This window comes from Mobula hypostoma, chromosome 3 (genome assembly GCF_963921235.1).
Source record: "Mobula hypostoma chromosome 3, sMobHyp1.1, whole genome shotgun sequence".
In the NCBI taxonomy this organism is placed as follows: domain Eukaryota; kingdom Metazoa; phylum Chordata; class Chondrichthyes; order Myliobatiformes; family Myliobatidae; genus Mobula; species Mobula hypostoma.
In genome coordinates this window covers 157,363,998-157,382,831 of record NC_086099.1, presented here as the reverse complement: position 1 = coordinate 157,382,831, position 18,834 = coordinate 157,363,998, and the positions used below count along the sequence as shown (strand labels likewise).

Genomic DNA, 18,834 nt, shown 5'->3' with positions numbered 1-18,834 from the left:
ATGTTACTCACATAAAGTTTCCCCACTGGAACTTTTATTCATTGTCACAAATAGTGTGACACGTGAAACTTCTAGAATAAATGACCAACACAAAACATTTTGAGAATGTAAGTGCTTGCAGGTAGCAAACAGTTGTGAATTGACTGAAAACATTTACATTCTTTCTAAAACGCTTCTAATACTTAATAACTGGATGTCTTGGAAATCCTTCCAGAGGACTGAAAAACAACACATTGCACAACACTATGAAATATAGTGCACAGCCTCCCACCCACAACGTAATATTAATACCAAAAGCCTCACACTTGCTTGGAGCAAATAGTTACGACATTGCTAACCATTGCTCTGAAAAATGTGCAAAAGGTAAACTAAGTGTGCAGACTAATTTGTGGAATGCAAGTGCCTTTCTTCTCAGAAGCTATAGGCAAATTAAATAACTTGTGATGAAGTACTCTGAGGAGCTTCATTTATAAAGCCTAACACATCATAGAGTCATATACACTAATGGCCTCAAGGTGACAAGTCTATTTCCAAATGCAAATGTGGGCAACGTTCATTGCTAACTGCATGTGGGCACAGGGTAGTGGGCAAGAATCTCCTGTACAACCTCTCCCATCTTGCATTCCTCCTTACATTCCCCATCTCCTCCACGCCTAATTAATTCAGATATAATAAATACAGACAATTATCTACGTGGAAGAAAGTAAGTATACCAACAAGACTACTCTGCTACTACCAATTTCATTAAAAATGTCTTAACAGGAAAGTTACAATAAGAAATACTTATGTTCTATAAACCTCATTCGGTGACTAGTAAATAGCTGATTCCGAAAGAATGAATATGTTTATTATTTGCATGAAGTTTCTAAGAATGTAATTTTTGTAAACAATGACATTATTTTATTTTTGTTGTTTAATTATTCTACTTCCTTTTCGTTAAAACTATTCTACAGGGAAAGAAGAAGTAAATCTTTTCTGCGTGTTTCAGTTTATGGGCATAGTTTCAGCAGAGACCTCAAATTAATCTACTCATTATTAACTATTGATTGATTTTATTTATTAAATCTATTTAATATATACAAATGCTTAAAATAACTGGATAAACAATTAGTTAGTAGAAACTAATAATAAAGTTTCAAGTGGTACAAGCCCTCTTAAAATCTTGATTTCAGTAACAATTTTGAAGTTTATAACTTACTGGTTGAGTATATGTCATTAGCAACACACACAAAATGCTGGAGGAACAGGCTAGGCAGCATCTATGGAAAAGAGTTCAGTCGACGTTTCAGGCCAAGATCCTTCATCAGGATCTTTCTTCTCCATGGAGCTAACCATGCGCCTGAAATTCTGTGTTGGAAACAATGCCTTGAAATGAGCTCCAGGGGAAACAGAGAAACAAAGCAAAATTGCATTCTCCTTTGAACTGAGCATGGGTGTTAAGCAGCTGTGGCAATGGACTACTGAATACTTATTCATTCACAAGATGAGGTAATCTGCAGAAAGATCAGTATTTACTGATCATCAATATCTGTTCTTCTGAAGTGATATGAAGCCACTGGACTAGTTTGGACGGGCAATTTGGTCAGCATAGACAATTTGGGGCCAATTTCTGTGCTGTATGACACTAATCTCTAGCTATTGTCATGGAGTCACACAAGTTAGAAGCCGCCCACTATATCCATGTTGATCATCAAGTACCGTTCCTCATGAATTCCATGTACCAGGGTTCGGTCGGTAGTCATCTGTGCTGTGACTGTTCAACTATTCATCTCAATGCTTCTTAAATCTTGTGAGATGCCTCCACTATCCACTCAGGCAGAGTCCAACCACCTCTGGACGGAATGAAGTTGTTCTTCAGATATCACCTAAACCTCTGACCCCTTACTCTGCAACCTCTGCCCTTTAGTTTTGGACAACTTTGTGATGGGGAAACATTTCCAAATACTACTTGTCTAAGCTCTCATATTAGGTAGGGAGTTCCAGGGTTATTCCCCTATGAATAAGATAAAGCAATGCTACCTATCTAAGTCTAACGGGCACAATTTGCATCCAATTTGCTGCTCTTTTCTTCAACGATGTACAGATTGCAGACTTGTGAGGTGCAGATATTGTAATGAGGAAGGATTAATAAAAAGATCTTACAGTTCAGCATCCCCTGAAAAGTAGTTGACCACAATATGGCAGAATAATGGAACGTTTTGTAGGAGAACAGCCCAGGTAAAGATCAGCGTCTTCAAAGTAAATAAGCACAATTATAAAGGTATAAAGGTGAAGTTGTCTAGAGTGGACTGAGGAAATAAGCAGTGGGGTAGGTCAGCAGATAATCTATCAGCTGGTCCAACATGCTCTATGTAAGATTATCCCAATCAGAAAGAGGGATTCCATGAGATAAAGGAACCATTTGTGATTAACAAAGAAAGCTCAAAAATTATACTCAGTCGAAAAGTGAAGCATACAAAGGGGCAGGGGCTAGCAATAAATCTGAGAACTGAGATGTGTTTTTGGAAACCAGAGGTCAAACTCTTTAAAAAAAACCTATGAAAGAAAATGAATTTGAGAGAAAACTTGCATGTAATATAAAAAGAATGCTGAAAGAGGGTGACTTTTGTAAGTGCGAAATTTTAGCGAATGAGTCTATTGAATTATAACATGAAGCAAAGAGAGGTCAAATCCTTTTTTGGTTGTATCAGTCTTCACCATGGAAGTCAGTGCAAATATCCAAAGATAGAATAGTTTCAAAGCACGGGTAGAAAAAATCCCACCATAGAATATTAGACAAACTCACAGGACTAAAATCAGACAAGTTGACAGGATTAAATGGCCTATACTCAAGTCTTTAAAAGTAAATGGCTGTAGAGATAGAAAATCCACTGGTTGAAACTTTTCAAAACTCGCTAACTTCTGGGTAGGTTCTGGAGGTCTGAAAAGCAGTAAACTAAACTCCCTTGTTGAAGAAAGGAGGAAGGAAAAAGGTGGGTGTTGTGGGCTTGTTAGCTTAACATCTATTGCAGGCAAGATTCTGAAGTCTATAATCAAAGAGGAAATAACCAGTCATTCAGAAAAGCTAAATATAATCAAAAACCTAGTCAATTAGGTTTTATAAAAATTATGTTTGACGGATTATGATTTAAAGGGCAAGAGACTGCAAATGTTTGAATCACATAAAGTTAGCAGGTATGTTCAACATGTAGTAGAGGTGGCAAATGACATTTTGCCTTTTACTGCAAAGGGATTGAAGATTAAAAATGGGTGAATTTTATTACAACTGTGAAAGCTGTTTTATTCCTGGCACACTGTGCAGAATTTTACACAGAAAAGGAGATGGTGGAACTCCAAATGAAATTCTTGCCTGAGAATGAAGAAAGGCTCAACAGTTTGGTTCTGTATTCTTAAGAGCTGAGGAGAATAAGAGTGACCTACCTGAGACTTTATGGGTGAGGGATGGTACAGATGTTAAGGGGATTTCACTAGTGGGGGAGCCTCAAATGAGGTGATGTAGATGCAAGATAATTGGATGCATAGAAATTTCTTTTCTTCCAGTGAATTTCATTCATCTCTGGAATTTCTTGCCCTGAGGGTGGTCGTGGTCAGGTTAATAGATATATTTAAAGTAATGACAGATAAATATCTAAATGATTGAGGAATTATAGGCTATAGTGAACAGACACGGAAGGGAGTTGAGGCCAGTATCAGCCAAGATCATATTGAATGGCTGGGCAGGCTTGAACTGGATTGAATTGACTTTATCCTTGCTCCTACTTTTTTGTGTTCTTGTGTACAAACAGCAGCTGCAGTGCACCAATAAAGCAAGATCACTTTAATTATCCTAGATGGGATACTAAGTAAGAGCTGCTTTAACCTGGATACTGCCAAGATTCTTGAGTGTTGCTGGAACTGTCTGTTGGTGTAGACTGAGCCTGCAAACAGTACAGTCCTTCCTCATTCTAAATACTTCAACAAATGAAGGTCACTGTAGACATTTGCATCTAAGTTGTTGCCTTGAGTGTCTCCTGGAACAACTTCTAAAACAGGTACAAATCAGCCTGCAACAATCACAATTATATTGCTTTCTGCTAGGGAAGAATTTTCTCCTATTTTCTACTGATTTCAGTTTTACCAGTGCTTCATGTCATGTACTCACTCTCAATTTGTCTCTGGAATTCAACTTGTCTATCCACTTTGGACCAAAATTGACAGAACTCAAACTGACTACCAGTGGGAGGGTGACCAGTGATAATAGCACCATTGAAGTAGTTCCCATCAAGTTGCGGATGTCCAAGGAGGATAGAATTTAAAAAAAACATCTAGGCAATCTTCAGTTTTGTTGGGAACACTTTGACTAGGAGAATAGCTGGTTCTGGAACAGAAACCTTCAACACTACTGGGAAAATCCATACCTTGCTAAACACCAAAATGTATAAATCAATAGATTCAAGATCCTCACTCTCGGAAAGCTTTATCCTCTCCATCTCCATAGTGTGGTTTCCTTGCTTCAGTCACATTACATAGGCAACTTTACAATTTGAATGAGAAGCAGAGCACAATATTCAGGATATAAGACCATCAGACCATAAGATATAGGAGCAGAAGTAGGCCATTTGGCCCATCAAGTCTGCTCCACCATTCGATCATGGGCTGATCCAATTGTTCCAGTCATCCCCACTCCTCTGCCTTCTCCACATACCCTTTTATGCCCTAGCTAATCAAGAAACTATCTATCTCTGCCTTAAATGCACCAAATGACTTGGCTTCCACAGCCACCTGTGGCAACAAATCCCACAGATTTACCACCCTCTGACTAAAGTAATTTCTCCACATCTCAGTTCAAAATGAACATCTTTCAATCCCGAAGTTGTGCCCTCTTGTCCTACACTCCCCTAACACGGGAAATAACTTTGCCATATCTAATCAGTTCGGGCCCTTTAACAGTCAGAATGTTTCTATGAGATCCCCCCTCATTCTCCTGAACTCCAGGGAATACAGCTCAAGAGCTGCCAGATGTTCCTCATACGGTAACCCTTTCATTCCTGGAATCATTCTTGTGAATCTTCTCTGAACCCTCTCCAATGTCGGTATATCCTTGCTAATATAAGGAGCCCAAAACTGCACACAATACTCCAAAGTGTGGTCTCACGAGTGCCTTATAGCGCCTCAACATCACATCCCTGCTCTTATATTCTATGCCTCTACAACTGAATGCCAACATTGCATTCACCTTCTTCACCACCGACTCAACCTGGAGGTTAACCTTTAGGGTATCCTGCACAAGGACTCCCAAGTCTATTTGCATCTCTGTATTTTGAATTCCTTCTCCATCTAAATAATTGTGCGCCTGTTCATTTCTTCCACCAAAGTGCATGACTATACACTTTCCAACATTGTATTTCATTTGCCACTTCTTTGCCCATTCTGTTAAACTATCTAAGTCTCTCTGCAGGTTCTCTGTTTCCTCAACACTACCTGATCCTCCACCTATCTTTGTATCATCAGCAAATTCAGCCACAAATCCATTAATTCCATAGTCTAAATGATTAAAATACATCATAAAAAGCAGCGGTCCCAACACTGACCCCTGTGGAACTCCACTGGAAACCGGCAGCCAGCCAGAATAGAATCCCTTTATTCCCACTCTCTGCCTTCTGCCAATCAGCCAATGCTCCACCCATGCTAGTAACTCCACTGTAATTCCAGGGGCTCTTATCTTGCTAACCAGCCTCCTGTGTGGCACCTTGTCAAAGGCCTTCTGAAAATCCAAGTACACCATATCCACTGCATCTCCTTTGTCCACCCTGCTTGTAAATTCCTCAAAAAATTGCCGTAGGTTAGTCAGGCAGGATTTTCCTTTCAGGAAAATATGCTGGTTTTGGCCTAACTTGTCATGTGCCTCCAGGCACTCCGTAATCTCATCCCTAACAATCGATTTCAACAACTTCCCAACCACTGATGTCAGGCTAACAGGTCTATAGTTTCCTTTCTGCTGCCTCCCACTCTTCTTAAATAGCGGAGTAACATTTGCAATTTTCCAGTCATCTGGTACAATGCCAGAATCTATCGATTCTTGAAAGATCATTGTTAATGCCTCTGCAATCTCTCCAGCTACTTACTTCAGAACCCGAGGGTGCATTCCATCAGGTCCTGGAGATTTATCCACCCTCAGACCATTAAGCTTCCTGAGCACCTTCTCAAGATGTAATTTTCACTGTACGTACTTCTCGTCCCTTATACCGTTAAATGCCTGGTATACTGCAGATGTCTTCCACTGTAAAGACTGATGCAAAATATGAATTCAGTTCCTCTGCCATCTCTGCGTCTCTCATTACAGTATCTCCAGTGTCATTTTCTATTGGTCCTATATCTACCCTCAACTCTCTTTTACCCTTTATATACTTAAAAAAAACTTTTAGCATCTTCTTTGATATTACTCACCAGCTTCCTTTCTTAATCCATCTTTTCCTTCCTAATAGCCTTCTTTGTTTCCTTTTGCAAGTTTTTAAAAGGTTCCCAATCCTCTACCTTGCCACTAGCTTTGGTTTCCTTGTATGCCCTCTCTTTTGCTTTTACTTTGGCTCTGACTTTACTTGTCAACCACGGCAGTGTCCTTCTTCCATTCGAAAATTTCTTCTTATTTGGAATATACGTATCTGTCTTGCACTTCCTTCATTTGTCGCAGAAACTGCAGCCATTGCTGCACTGCTGTCTTTTCTGCTAGTGTCCCTTTCCAGTCAACCTTGGCCAGTTCCCCTCTCGTGCCATTGTAACTTCCTTTATTCCACTGAAATACCGACACCTAAGAATTTAGTTTATATATTTTGAGCTCCACAGATGCTTCAGGTTGTTTACTAGGAGCAGGTCTTGGCTGCACCGCTGAATGACTTTGTGAGTGAAAACTGCATGCAAATTCACCTTCCATGAGATTAACAAATTCAGGCCTAGAGCACATTCTTTACCATGAACAATTCTGTAGACATCGGAAGGGTTGCTGTTCTGTTCTCCGACTCCATACACAGGAACTCCAGAATAATTCTGAGACATTTTGACTGCAACAGAGAAAAAAAAAATCCATGTGATTTTATTCCCCAGGTACAAACGTGCTGACCATTAAATAATTTTACTGCATGTAGAATAATTAGCAGCCTAACTTCAATGCTGATTATGAACACCAATAGACCAACATTTCAATTGTTTACTTACTTTCTATCTGCTTCAAACTTTGATTTTAAAAAAAAAATCACAATTCTGTATGTTGATTAGTAGAGTATTGAAGTAGTTACCATATGGAGTTGGGGGTGAGACTGGGAATGCTGGTGTGGGAGGTGGCATTTCATTTGCAGGGGATGAGATTAACAGTCTGCCATCCACCTCATCCTGTCCAACATTACATCCTGGTTTGTTTAGCTGCAATAAAATAGAACAGAACATTCCTTGGAATAAGTTAGCATTAATTTAAAAAAAACACTGGATTAATCAGCAGCCTTTGATTTCCAAGGAACTGCATGTGCAAAGTAAATCATTGCCTTGGAAATGAAGCACATAGCTCATTACTTATATTCCATAATGTCAATAAACAATACTCTGGCCAAATGGCAATGTGTAGCCAACACTCCTCAGGTACTTGTATTCATCACTTAAATTTACAAAGAATACACATCCACTTCCAATAAAACAGCTGGTTCCACATTTTAAATTCAGTGTGTCCTTCTTTCCCTCCATTCTCCTCAGTGTCACAGGATTTTGCCAAAGCCAGACTCCTAGAAGCTTGGTTATGTGAAGTTCTGCATACACTAGCCCTACCACTGCTCTAGTCATAGAAAAGTACAGCACAGAAACAAGCCACTTGGCCCATCTAGTCCATGCCGAACCATTTAAACTACCTAGGCCCATCTACCTGCACTGGGACTAGAGTCCTCCATACCCCTACCATCAATGTACCTGTCCAAACTTGTCTTAACCATTGAAATTGAGCTTGCATGCACCACTTGCACTGGCAGCTCGTTCCACTCTCACAACCCTCTGAGTGAAGAAGTTTCCTCTGATGTTCCCCTTAGAATCTTTCACCTACAAGTAGTAATAAAGCTGAGCCCAGTTTTGTGCTTACATGGCATCCTCACACATAAACTGAAAAATTTAGTGCACAGCTAATGGATGTAGTAGCACATGCTAATCTCCCAGTCTAATCTATGATTTGATATCTAGCCACAGGGCTGAGCTCAGTCAACCCAACAGAATACAAGGAATAAACACAGATATGGGCATCCAGACTGCTGAGCTCGCTACACTATTGGAAAACTAATAGATTCTGAACTTTCGCAGCTCTTTCCTGCCTAGTCAGTAAGGCACAGATAGACTCTTGATAAAGTTTGCTTTCTTTGACTTCACTTGTGAAAGTACTTCTGAATATTCAAACTTACTTGAATAAGACTAATTCCAGAATAAAATGGGCTATAGAAGAATTAGTGATGAGGAAATGTATATGCATCTTTATTTATTGTTGCTTAAACTTCATCTCTTTAAGACAAAAAGGCTAATGTTGCTCTTCAAGCTACTGTAGAGAGATGTGCCTTTGTAGAATAGATTTATGTGGCTTTGCTCTCTCAGCATGATTGAAAACTACTTCTAAATAAGTCCAGGAAACTCCAGCTTGCACCCCATGAATCCTGAAGTTCTAGCCCCCAACATCAACTGTTATCCATCTCCACAGCTGCTGCCAGACCCGCTGAGTTCTTCCAGCATTTTCCTGTGTGTTGCTCTGGAGTTCCAGCATCTGCAGAATTTTTTGTGATTATGATTTGCTTCCTCATAAACCCTCCAGTGTGGCATCAAAACTGCATCAAGTATTTTCATATGTAACCCTATAGAGCACTCAACATGTGTGTCCATGCTGAAAACAGAAACTCAAACACTGGGAGGGAGTTGATTTGTGGTTAAGAAATCTAGAAGAGCACATCTGCCTCCTTCCACGAAATCTAATTACAAGGCCCACTAAATCTAATTACAGTTTTGCTTTCTGTCTCCTGGCCACAGTCACCTTGCAGTGAGGAGGGTAGGAGAGATCAGAGTCCACTGCAGAAGAAATGGAATTGGGATAAAGGATTAGCCAGTGGACTCAAGGAGCCCTAAGGCCTATTGCTTCCATTGCAAATCAGTTTCAGGATTTTCCTTTTTTATATATTGGTCCCAGAAACCAGAGCAATGATTAGAGCAATATAAAGCTACAGGTTCATGATCCCTTATCTGAAATCCTTGGGGCCAGTTGCATTTCGGAATTCAGAATTTTTCGGATTTCAAAATCCTTCCTTATTGGATCCGGGACCGCCGCCCCCCCCCCCCCCCCACCGCAGATACCAAAAAACATGTATGCTCAAGTCCTTTATTTAACCTGTCTCAGTGCGGGTGGACTTTAGGACCCAGTGGAGCTCCGGACCTACGCACATCCTCCCGTATACTTTACGTCATCCCTAGATTACTTATAATACCTAATACAATGTAAATAGTTGTTATACTGTATTGTTTAGGGAATAGTGACAAGAAAAAAAAATATTCAGTAAAACATAAAAATATACAGCTTCAAACAAACCGAATCAAACACAGGGTCAATGACTTATTGGAATAAATGTAGAACGTCACTGTCACTATAAAACTTCAGTAATTTGTCTTTCTGTTTCTTTAAATCATATACAGTGGTAGTTCCGACACCATGTTCTTCAGTAAGATGCCGCACAGACACACCACAATCAAGCTTCTGCAATAACTCCACTTTTTCTCATTGTTACCCAAAGGGGTATCTGCAGCTCTTTTTGACATTTTCACAGTGAAATTAAACACAAAGACAACAGTGAACACAAAATATCAGCGAACAGCAAATGCACATGTAACCAGTACGAGCGCTGAGCCACAACTAACGTTTGGCAGCCTCTGCTAGCGCTGCCACGTCACACCTGAGTGACATCAGCTGTTGGCGAGAAAACCTTCGGTTTTCAGAGCTTTTTGGATTTCAGAATTTCGGATAAGGGATTATGGACCTGTAGTTTCTACTCTTGTACTAAACAACAGATTTCAGACTAGAGCAGGAGTTAAATGGGAAAAAGAATGTAGATATGAACTTTTTTCTGTAAACTGAAACAATTTCTACAAAGTGAAAGAGACTAGCTAGTTCATTTGTAAATGCTGAGGTATTTACTGGGTCCTCAATACAATTTCTGCATGAACTGTACTCTGCAAAAAAAAAACAAAATAACCACTGGCTCAAGTTGGGGACTTAACATGCTGAACATTAGAGGCCTGAACATTAGCATCACCCATGGTGGTAAGGTCGAGGGTGAGGTCCCTGACAAAGAACAATCCAACCAAGACCTCAGTGGTGGAACAAGCAGACGAAGTTACTTTGAACTCAACGGCTGTGAAGGCCGATGAAGGCTGCAGCAAATCCATCAGCTCCAATCGTCGTGGTTTCCATGCCACTGGAATCAGCTGGTTGATTTGTGAAATATCGTTTGCTTCTTGGAGTGCAACACAAGTACACATTAAACAAATACACGCACAGGTGTTTTCACTCTGTGGGCCACTTCTTCAAGTTTTTCGGCGATCGAGGGAGGGCGACGGGAGCAGGCAATGTGATGGCTGGAAGCCCCTAGTCAAGAACCGGCACGTAAGCGGTGAATACTTGACTCAGTTGCTCAACTTTTGGACAGAAGCAGGGAAGTTGTTTGGTAGCAGTATTCATGTCTGAGCAGCCCTATTTAGGATTCACTCTGCTCACCCTGAACTGGGAAGGGGCTAGAAAAGGTGCCCTAAAAATAGTCTGCTTCACCCGATCCTCTCTGGAAAGCCACATCCAGAGGGATCACCATCATGTGGTCAGAAAACATCGAGAAGCGAAACTATGAAATTTGGAACCTGGAATATACAAACTCTGATGGATAACCTAAACTCAGACCCACCAGAGAGGAGAACTGCCTTTGTTGCCCGGGAATTCCAAAAATTCAACTTTGACATTGTTGCTCTGAGTGAGATCCGCAGAGCTAGAGAAGAGCAGCTAGAGAAGGGCAACGTCAATACACCTTTTTCTGGAAAGGACATGATCCTAAACAACCGAGGATCCATGGAGTAGGTTTTGCCATCCGAAACAGCCTACTTCAGAAGCTGACAGAGCAACCACTGGGAATCAACGAATGTCTCATGACTCTGCAAATCCAACTTGTCAAGAACCAACACACCAACAACATCAGCGCCTATGCTCCAACTCTGGATGCTGAAGATGAAGTAAAGATGAACTTCTACGCTCAACTTGACCACGTCCTTTCCTCTGTTCTCAATAATGACAAGAAGAGCAATGCAGACATCAATTCTAGATGGAGGGAGCACTTTGAAGATCTTCTAAATCAAACCATCTCATTTGACAGGAATGTGATTAACAACATTCCAAAACAGCCCGTTGACGACTCCTGAAGCAAAACACCAACATTTGAAGAAGTCAAGGAAGCCATCAAAACATTGAAAAACAACAAGGCCTCTGGACTCGATGTAATACCAGCTGAGGTCTACAAAATCAGAGGTAACCCGCTTCATTATCAACTGCATCAACTTCTCATCAAGATCTGGGTAAATGAAGATGTACCAGTAGACTTTAGAGACTCAGCAATCATTACCATCTACAAAAGGAAAGGCGATTGACCCGAATGCGAAAACTATCGTGGAATTTCCCTGTTAGCAGATCCTCACCCACATCATGAACAACCAGCTCAAGCCTTCAGCCAATAAGATCCTTCCGGAGACACAAGCCGGTTTTAGACCATCACGTGGAGCAATCGACATGATCTTCACAATGCGACAACTACAAGAAAAATGTCGTGAACAACTTCAACCTTCGTACATGGCATTCATCGACCTCACCAAAGCCTTTGACTCGGTATCAAGGGAACTCTTATGGGATGTCCTATCCACCTATGGATGCCTTGAAAAGTACATTCGAATCCTGAGACTCATCCACGATGGCATGCTTGCCACAGTCATAGTCAGCAACAGTAACTGTGAGCCTTTTCAAGTTAGATCAGGAGTAAAACAGGGATGCGTGATTGCCCCAACTTTGTTCACCATCTTCACTGCGACAATCATCCATATTATCAAGGACGACCTAACCCCAGGAATCAAAATTGTCTACAGAACAGATGGCAGACTTTTCAATCTTGCCCGTCTCAAGTCCAAAACGATGACATCCATGGGTTCCCTCATCGAGTTCCAATACGCAGATGACAACAGTGCTGCAGCTCTTTCAGAAAACCACCTACAACAGATTCTGACTGCCTTCAACCGTGCATACACGAAACTTGGACTTACCGTCAATTCCAGGAAGACTCAGATCATCAATCAACCGTCACCAACTGAGACAAGTCGGATAGAACCATCAATTCGACTTGGAGAAACAACCCTGGAAAACGTGGACCTCTTTCCGTATCTTGGAAGTCACCTCTCCTCCAAAGTCGACCTTAATGACGAGATCCAACATCGTCTTAAATGCACTGGAGCAGCTTTTGAACGTCTCCGAACAAGAGTCTTTCATGATCGTGACATCCGAACAGACACCAAAATGTTAGTGTACAAAGTGTGGTAATCCCAACACTCCTGTATGCATCAGAAACCTGGACAACATACCGACAACATCTGAAGGCACTTGAAAAGTTCCATCAATGCTGTCTTCGAAACATCTTAAATATCAGCTGGGAAGATAGAAGAACTAACGTCAGCGTGCTAAACAAGCATTGATGCCTACGTCATCAAGAACCAACTAAGATGGAGCGGTCATGTTGTTCGGATGAAAGACGAATGTCTGCCGAAACCAATGTTCTACTCCCAGCTTAAAGAAGGCAAACGTAAAAGAGGCAGACAACAGAAGAGATTCAAAGACGTCTTAAAAGCCAACATGAAGAAATGTAACATCGACATCAACAATTGGGAAACCAATGCCAAGGACAGGAAACTCTGGCAAGCCATCATCCGAGAAGGAACAGCAACTTTCGAAGCCAACAGATGCGTAGAATTAGAAGAAAAGAGAAGAAAATGGAAAGAGAGGCAGCAACAACCAAAGCCCAATCTGCCATCTGGAACTACCTGTCCTGAATGTGGAAGGACTTTCAAAGCCAAGATTGGACTCATAAGCCACTTGAGAGCCCATAAGTAGATCAACAGAATGAAGACCATCATCCTCAACCTTGAGGGATAGCCACGACGACGAAGACGAGAGGCCTGAAGGAAATGGCTTTATTGGATATCTCATATCACATGACTTATCCTTCCCCAAAATCCACCAAGATTACATAGCTTGTGAAAATCAGGAATAAAAACAAACCACATGAAACAGAAAATTCTTGATGGAAGTAATTTTATCAACACAATCTAAGAAAATTAAGATATAGGTTTCAGAGGAATAGAAAACAACTAACTATACATTTTCTATTTATAGTTTAACTCTTATACATAATAATGTAATCTTATAAACTCAAAATGGCCACTAATCACAATGACAGACAAAAGATTTGAATAGAGTCATGTGAAATCTTTCCACACATTGCATACGTTTATGTTTATTGTTTCACCTACCTCTCTTGGCTGCTCTGCTGTTGTGAATGCTCCATTGGAGTGGGAAGGATCAGAGGATTTGATCCACCCACTCTGGTCATATGGCAGATCAGCTTCTCCTTGTTCATATTGCCCTACACTCAGCTTCCTCGTCCTCCCCAATGTTAGGTGATTGTCATATTTGTGTGTTTGTGGACCTGCGATTGAAAAAAAAAGACATTAATTTGAAATAACACCCTCCAAAATCTTAACGTTATTAACCTGAAATATTAACTTCATCTATTCCACACAAATCCTGCCTGACCTGATCAAGGTTTCCACCAATCTGTTTTATTTGCTCTCAAAATCTGAATGGGCTGAAAATCTGTTATATCCATAATCTGTAATTATCTATGCAATTGCTATTAATTATACATAGATAGCTTGGGATCCCCTCAAAAGATGGAAGCGCATTTGCAACATTCCTGCAACACCTAACTTTTTTTTTAATAAGACATTTGATCAAGCAAACAACTGAATAACCTTTTCTCTTGCACTGTTGAATATAGAGTGGCCGATATTAAAGATGAAGCTTTTCACATCTCAAGTAAGAGACAATCTGCAGATGCTGGAAATCCAGGCAACACACACAAAATGCTGGAGGAACTCAGCAGGACAGGCAGCATGGAAAAAAAGTAGAGTCGACGTTTCAGGCTGAAACCCTTCGGCAGCACTGTCCAGCATTTTGTGTATGCTGCTTAGCCTTTCACATCTCTTGTTTTTTTTAAATCACACATTGATGAAAGAGCCAACAAAAGGTTTACAGACCATCCAGCAGCATTGTACCACTATATTCTTTCCTGATTCAAGCTCACACATTTTAACTCACTATAATTACTCTGATGGCCCATCAGCCTTCTCATCAAGTTTTTAATTTGGCAGAGTGTCATTATTGGAATTGCATTAATGACTGGCTACAAAATTGACCTTGTCAGTCAACTATTCATATCCAATATACCTCACAGGGAGCGTGGAACAACGCTCCTACCCTGCAGGCATTTAAGAGTAAACGTGACGACATAGCTCGCTGGTGCTATCAGTTTCAGTCACACCAAAGATTCCTACTGACATTCCACTAGAAGTTTTGACAGATATACAAACTATAAAAGGCAGCGGAATTCTCATTCATGAGAAATCCTTTCTGCAGATGTACATTAATTATAAAAGACTGGTGGATCTGTCAATATCCTTTCAAAGGTAGAAGAGCCTCATAATTTTTTTAAGTCTGCACCACAATTAAAGTTGTGACATTTCAATGAAGCACAAAGAACCGTGATGCCACAACTAATTAAAGGAGGCCAGGGATCTCCAGCTTGATGGGAAAATATGGCGGAACCCCCATACTACAAGGCTAACATCCAAGTGAAACAAATTCCACTTATTTCAACTTGCACTATGAACAGGCAGAAAATGTGCCCTGGCAATTAATATAGTTAATGTGTTACTAGGGAAAAAAAACATATGGGTAACCAATAACTGTTCAAATAGCCAACTTGTGGCGGGTACTTTTCCTTCTCAACAAAATTGGTATTTATATTTCTTAATATTATGTCAGAGTTTAATCTTTTTCTGACCAACAATCTTTGCAGCGGAGTGTTTTTGGGTCACTCATAGTGGTTTGTTATTCTGACACAGATCAATTAAAATAAATATTTTACAGAAAAAAGCACTGGCAATTTTGAAAAAGTTCTGATCTTTACAGACATAAAATATATGTGGAACAAATTGTTTTTTAGGGCATTTAAAAATCACAGTGTGCATCATAGTGAAGGAGTTTCCATGTTTCTGATGCATTAACATTAATAAAATTCTAATGAGGCATAAAAGCAAACCAGGAAAACCTGCCTTTGGAATTTAAATATAAAGCAAGTACCAAAAGTGCACAGTGAGGGAAAAAAGGAAGGCATGTATTGAGGGGTCCGTCACTGTGTTACAGATTAAGGCACAGAGTCTGAAAAGGGCAGTGATAACCAAAGTTCTTCAAAGGTCATGTTATTTGGTGATTTCTGCCCTGAGTGGTTTGTGGCAACAGGACACTCCACATGGACTCACCAACTGTACTGCCAAACAACTGGTTGCCCAGGAATCACCTTGGTAAAGTGTGGTAGGGTGAGGAACGGATAACGGACTAGGGCCACATGGCCTCGTAATCCAAGTACAACAAAATGCCCCTTCAATGGGTTGTAGTTAGATAGGAACAGTTTTAAAATTGCATCCTCATTCACTCTTTGGGATATCCCAGGTCTGGAGCCCATGTTTATTTTACATGGAGAGCGTACCTTTATCTTCCAAGCAAAAGTGGCTCTCTTTTAATTTACATTCCATCCACAGGTCCCTCCAAATTTTGGCAACCCTTCATGGCGGACAACATTTCGTGGAGCGTGGAGCGCACCTCAAAATTTTGCTGACTGCAGTTGTGATCATTGGAGGACCTGCTCTGAGATAAAGCTAAGTTCCTGTGATGCTGCTGCATCGAAGTCTTTCACTGCACCTGTGCATGCATGTACTTCTGCATATGATAATCAATTCAACATTAACTTAAATACTTATATAAGGAAATGAACAAACTCGATACAAAAGCAACAATGAGTCAAATGATCTCATCCAGAACAGCTTCTGGGAAATTGTAAGAGGCTGAGGTGAAAAAAAAATGTTCAGCTTCAAAATACTATTCAATATGATATGGTTATTTCTGAAAAGAAAGCAGATTGCGGAAATGTAAGTGAAAATGGCCTTTCACATGATGCCTTCCACGTTCTCTGTGCCGTGCAATCAGAACTGGACATATGGTTGAGGTCAAATCTCAAGCCCATGTGCAGTTCTGTAATGCCAGCCATAGAGGAATCCTGCTTCGTTCAGTTCCACATGAACTGGATGCAGCACATAAGATTTATCTGAAGTGATAATTGTTTAATTTAATTGAAGCCAGGGCTGTGAATATTAATTTCAAAGCAAAGCATTACCATTGATCTGCTGAACAAGAAGATCCCAAACTGGACCAGCACTTTGAATGACAATTTTGTTTGAGACTTCTGAATTGGGGAGATAGTCACTCAACTACTTTTGCCTTTTCTGAAAGCTAGTCCAAAGCTATTGCTCACTTAGAATAGACACATACAGTTCACAGTTATGGTTATACCGCTAGCTTGTTATACATTAATTGATAAGGCGAATTTAAAGTCTGTACAAGAAGATAAGCAGAAAATCATAAACACAAGAGATGCTGGAAATCCAAAGCAACACATACAAAATACTGGAAGAACTCAGCAGGTCAGGCAGCGTCTCCCAGTGGAGCCAGGAGATAAATGTATATACTTAGTTTTTACTTTAGCGAGGCGTGCACGAATAACGTAAGTCATTCACATACTTTAACACATAATCAGTAATTAATTATTTAAGCAACAAGAATGCTTCAAGCAATATATTTACAATATTTCTCAAATATTACTGAAATATTAAATACACAACAGTGTGTCCATGATGGAGATGACAGTCTACAACTCTCTGCGACACACACAAAATGCTGGAGGAATTCAGCAGGACAGGCAGCATCTAAAGAAATAAGTAAACAGTTGATGTTTCGGGCTGAAACCCTCCTTTAGGACTGGAAAGGAAATTCTAAGTTCGGGGAGGGGGAAAGTGAATCCGGATAGCTGGAAGGTGATGGATAAAGTCAGGTGGATAGGAAAGGTAAAGGGCCAGAGAGGAAGGAATCTGATAGGACAGGAGAGTGGATCAAAGGAGAAAGGGAAGTAGAACAGGATCCAGGGAGAGGTGACAGGTAGGTGAAAAGAGGTACGAGGCCAGAGTGGAGAATAGAAGAAGAGAGGAGGAGGAGGAGGGATTTCTTTTTTACCAGAAGGAGAAATCTATATTCATGCCTTCAGGTTTGAGGCTACCCAGATGTTGCTCCTCCACCTTGAGGGTGGCCTCATCATAGCACAAGATGAGTCCATGGACCAATGTGTCAGAATGGGAATGGTAATCAGAATTAAAATGTTGGGATAATGGGAAGTTCCTCTTTTGGCGGATGGAGCAGAGGTCCTGAATGAAGTGCCCCCCCTCCAATTTACGATGGATCTCACCAATGTAGAGGAGGTTGCATCAGGAGCACCATGCACAAAAGGTGGCCCCAGCATATTCGCAGTGAGTCTCTTTTCTTTGAGGTTTTGAGGGTATGGAAAGCTGGGATTATGTAACCATTTAAAGGTGCTAGAAAAAAAATCATTGCTGAATCAAAATCTAAATTCTACTCCAGCAAAAGAAGCAGAAGAAATGTTGAAGTGCAAATAGGTTATGTTCCAGGAGAGGTGCTGAAGATAACTGAAAAACGTCAATGCAAGTGAGCCTGACGTGCGTAGAGAGATAATCTGATCTGGCCATGGCTTCTAACGGCTATGATTAAAATAATGTAATAGAACAGGGCCTGAGATACAAATAAAATTAAACAGTAACATTTTTATTAGTGAGTGAGGAATGGCTGACACTTCCATAAAATAAATACTGCAGTTCCACAGACGTTACTACATGTCTGAGATTTCTGATTCAGTACATGTAAGTGTTTGGAAAAGGTGACTATCAGATCGTGTGAATGATTAACCTCTATACACAACATTAAGAAAAAAACATCCAGATATCAGCTGTAGAAAACAACACATTCACTTGATCAAGGCCAAGTAAGCAGTCCTTTTTGGAAAAAGTAGTACTTGTGACACAAAATATCGCAGCCAATGTGTGCACAACAAGAAATAAATGGCCAGACAATTTGGATTTTGCAATATTAAGGCATAAATATTGACCACAATGTGAGGCCTAACTCACCTACTCACCTTCAAAATCATATTAAAATATTTCTATTTATTTTTTGATTTTAATTAGAGATACAGCATAGAACAGGCCCAATGAACCACACCACCTAGTAATCCACAATACTTAACACTAGCAATGAACCTACCAACCAGTACATCTTTCAACTGCGGGGGAGACTGGAGCACCCAGAGGAAACCCACACAATTCACAAACTCCCTACAGACGGTGCTGGAATTCAACTTCCAACTCCAAAACACCCCAGGCTGCACTAACCACTGTGGCACCATGGTGCAATATCCTTGAAATCAGCCGTCTCATTTTAACATGCCTCATGCTAAATGTGGAAGGCATATACAAGCATGCATTAATCCCTCAGTAGCACACCAGAACATCAAATTAAATTCTTCTGCTCCA

General features: G+C 40.4%; 1 protein-coding gene across 11 annotated transcripts in view; it reads right to left on the bottom strand.

The window, feature by feature from the left end:
- Positions 1-18,834, bottom strand: part of LOC134344347 (tensin-3-like) — a 453,918-nt gene that overhangs the window by 42,407 nt on the left and 392,677 nt on the right. For all 11 annotated transcript variants that reach the window (XR_010017422.1, XM_063043978.1, XM_063043980.1 and 8 more), the window contains 3 exons: positions 13,594-13,769; positions 7,272-7,395; positions 6,948-7,037 (listed from right to left, as the gene is read on the bottom strand). Coding sequence is in view for 10 of the 11 variants with exons in the window: in XM_063043978.1 (XP_062900048.1) it covers positions 6,948-7,037; positions 7,272-7,395; positions 13,594-13,769 (390 nt within the window). In the remaining variant the exon portion in view is untranslated. The remainder of the gene's footprint in view (positions 1-6,947; positions 7,038-7,271; positions 7,396-13,593; positions 13,770-18,834) is intronic.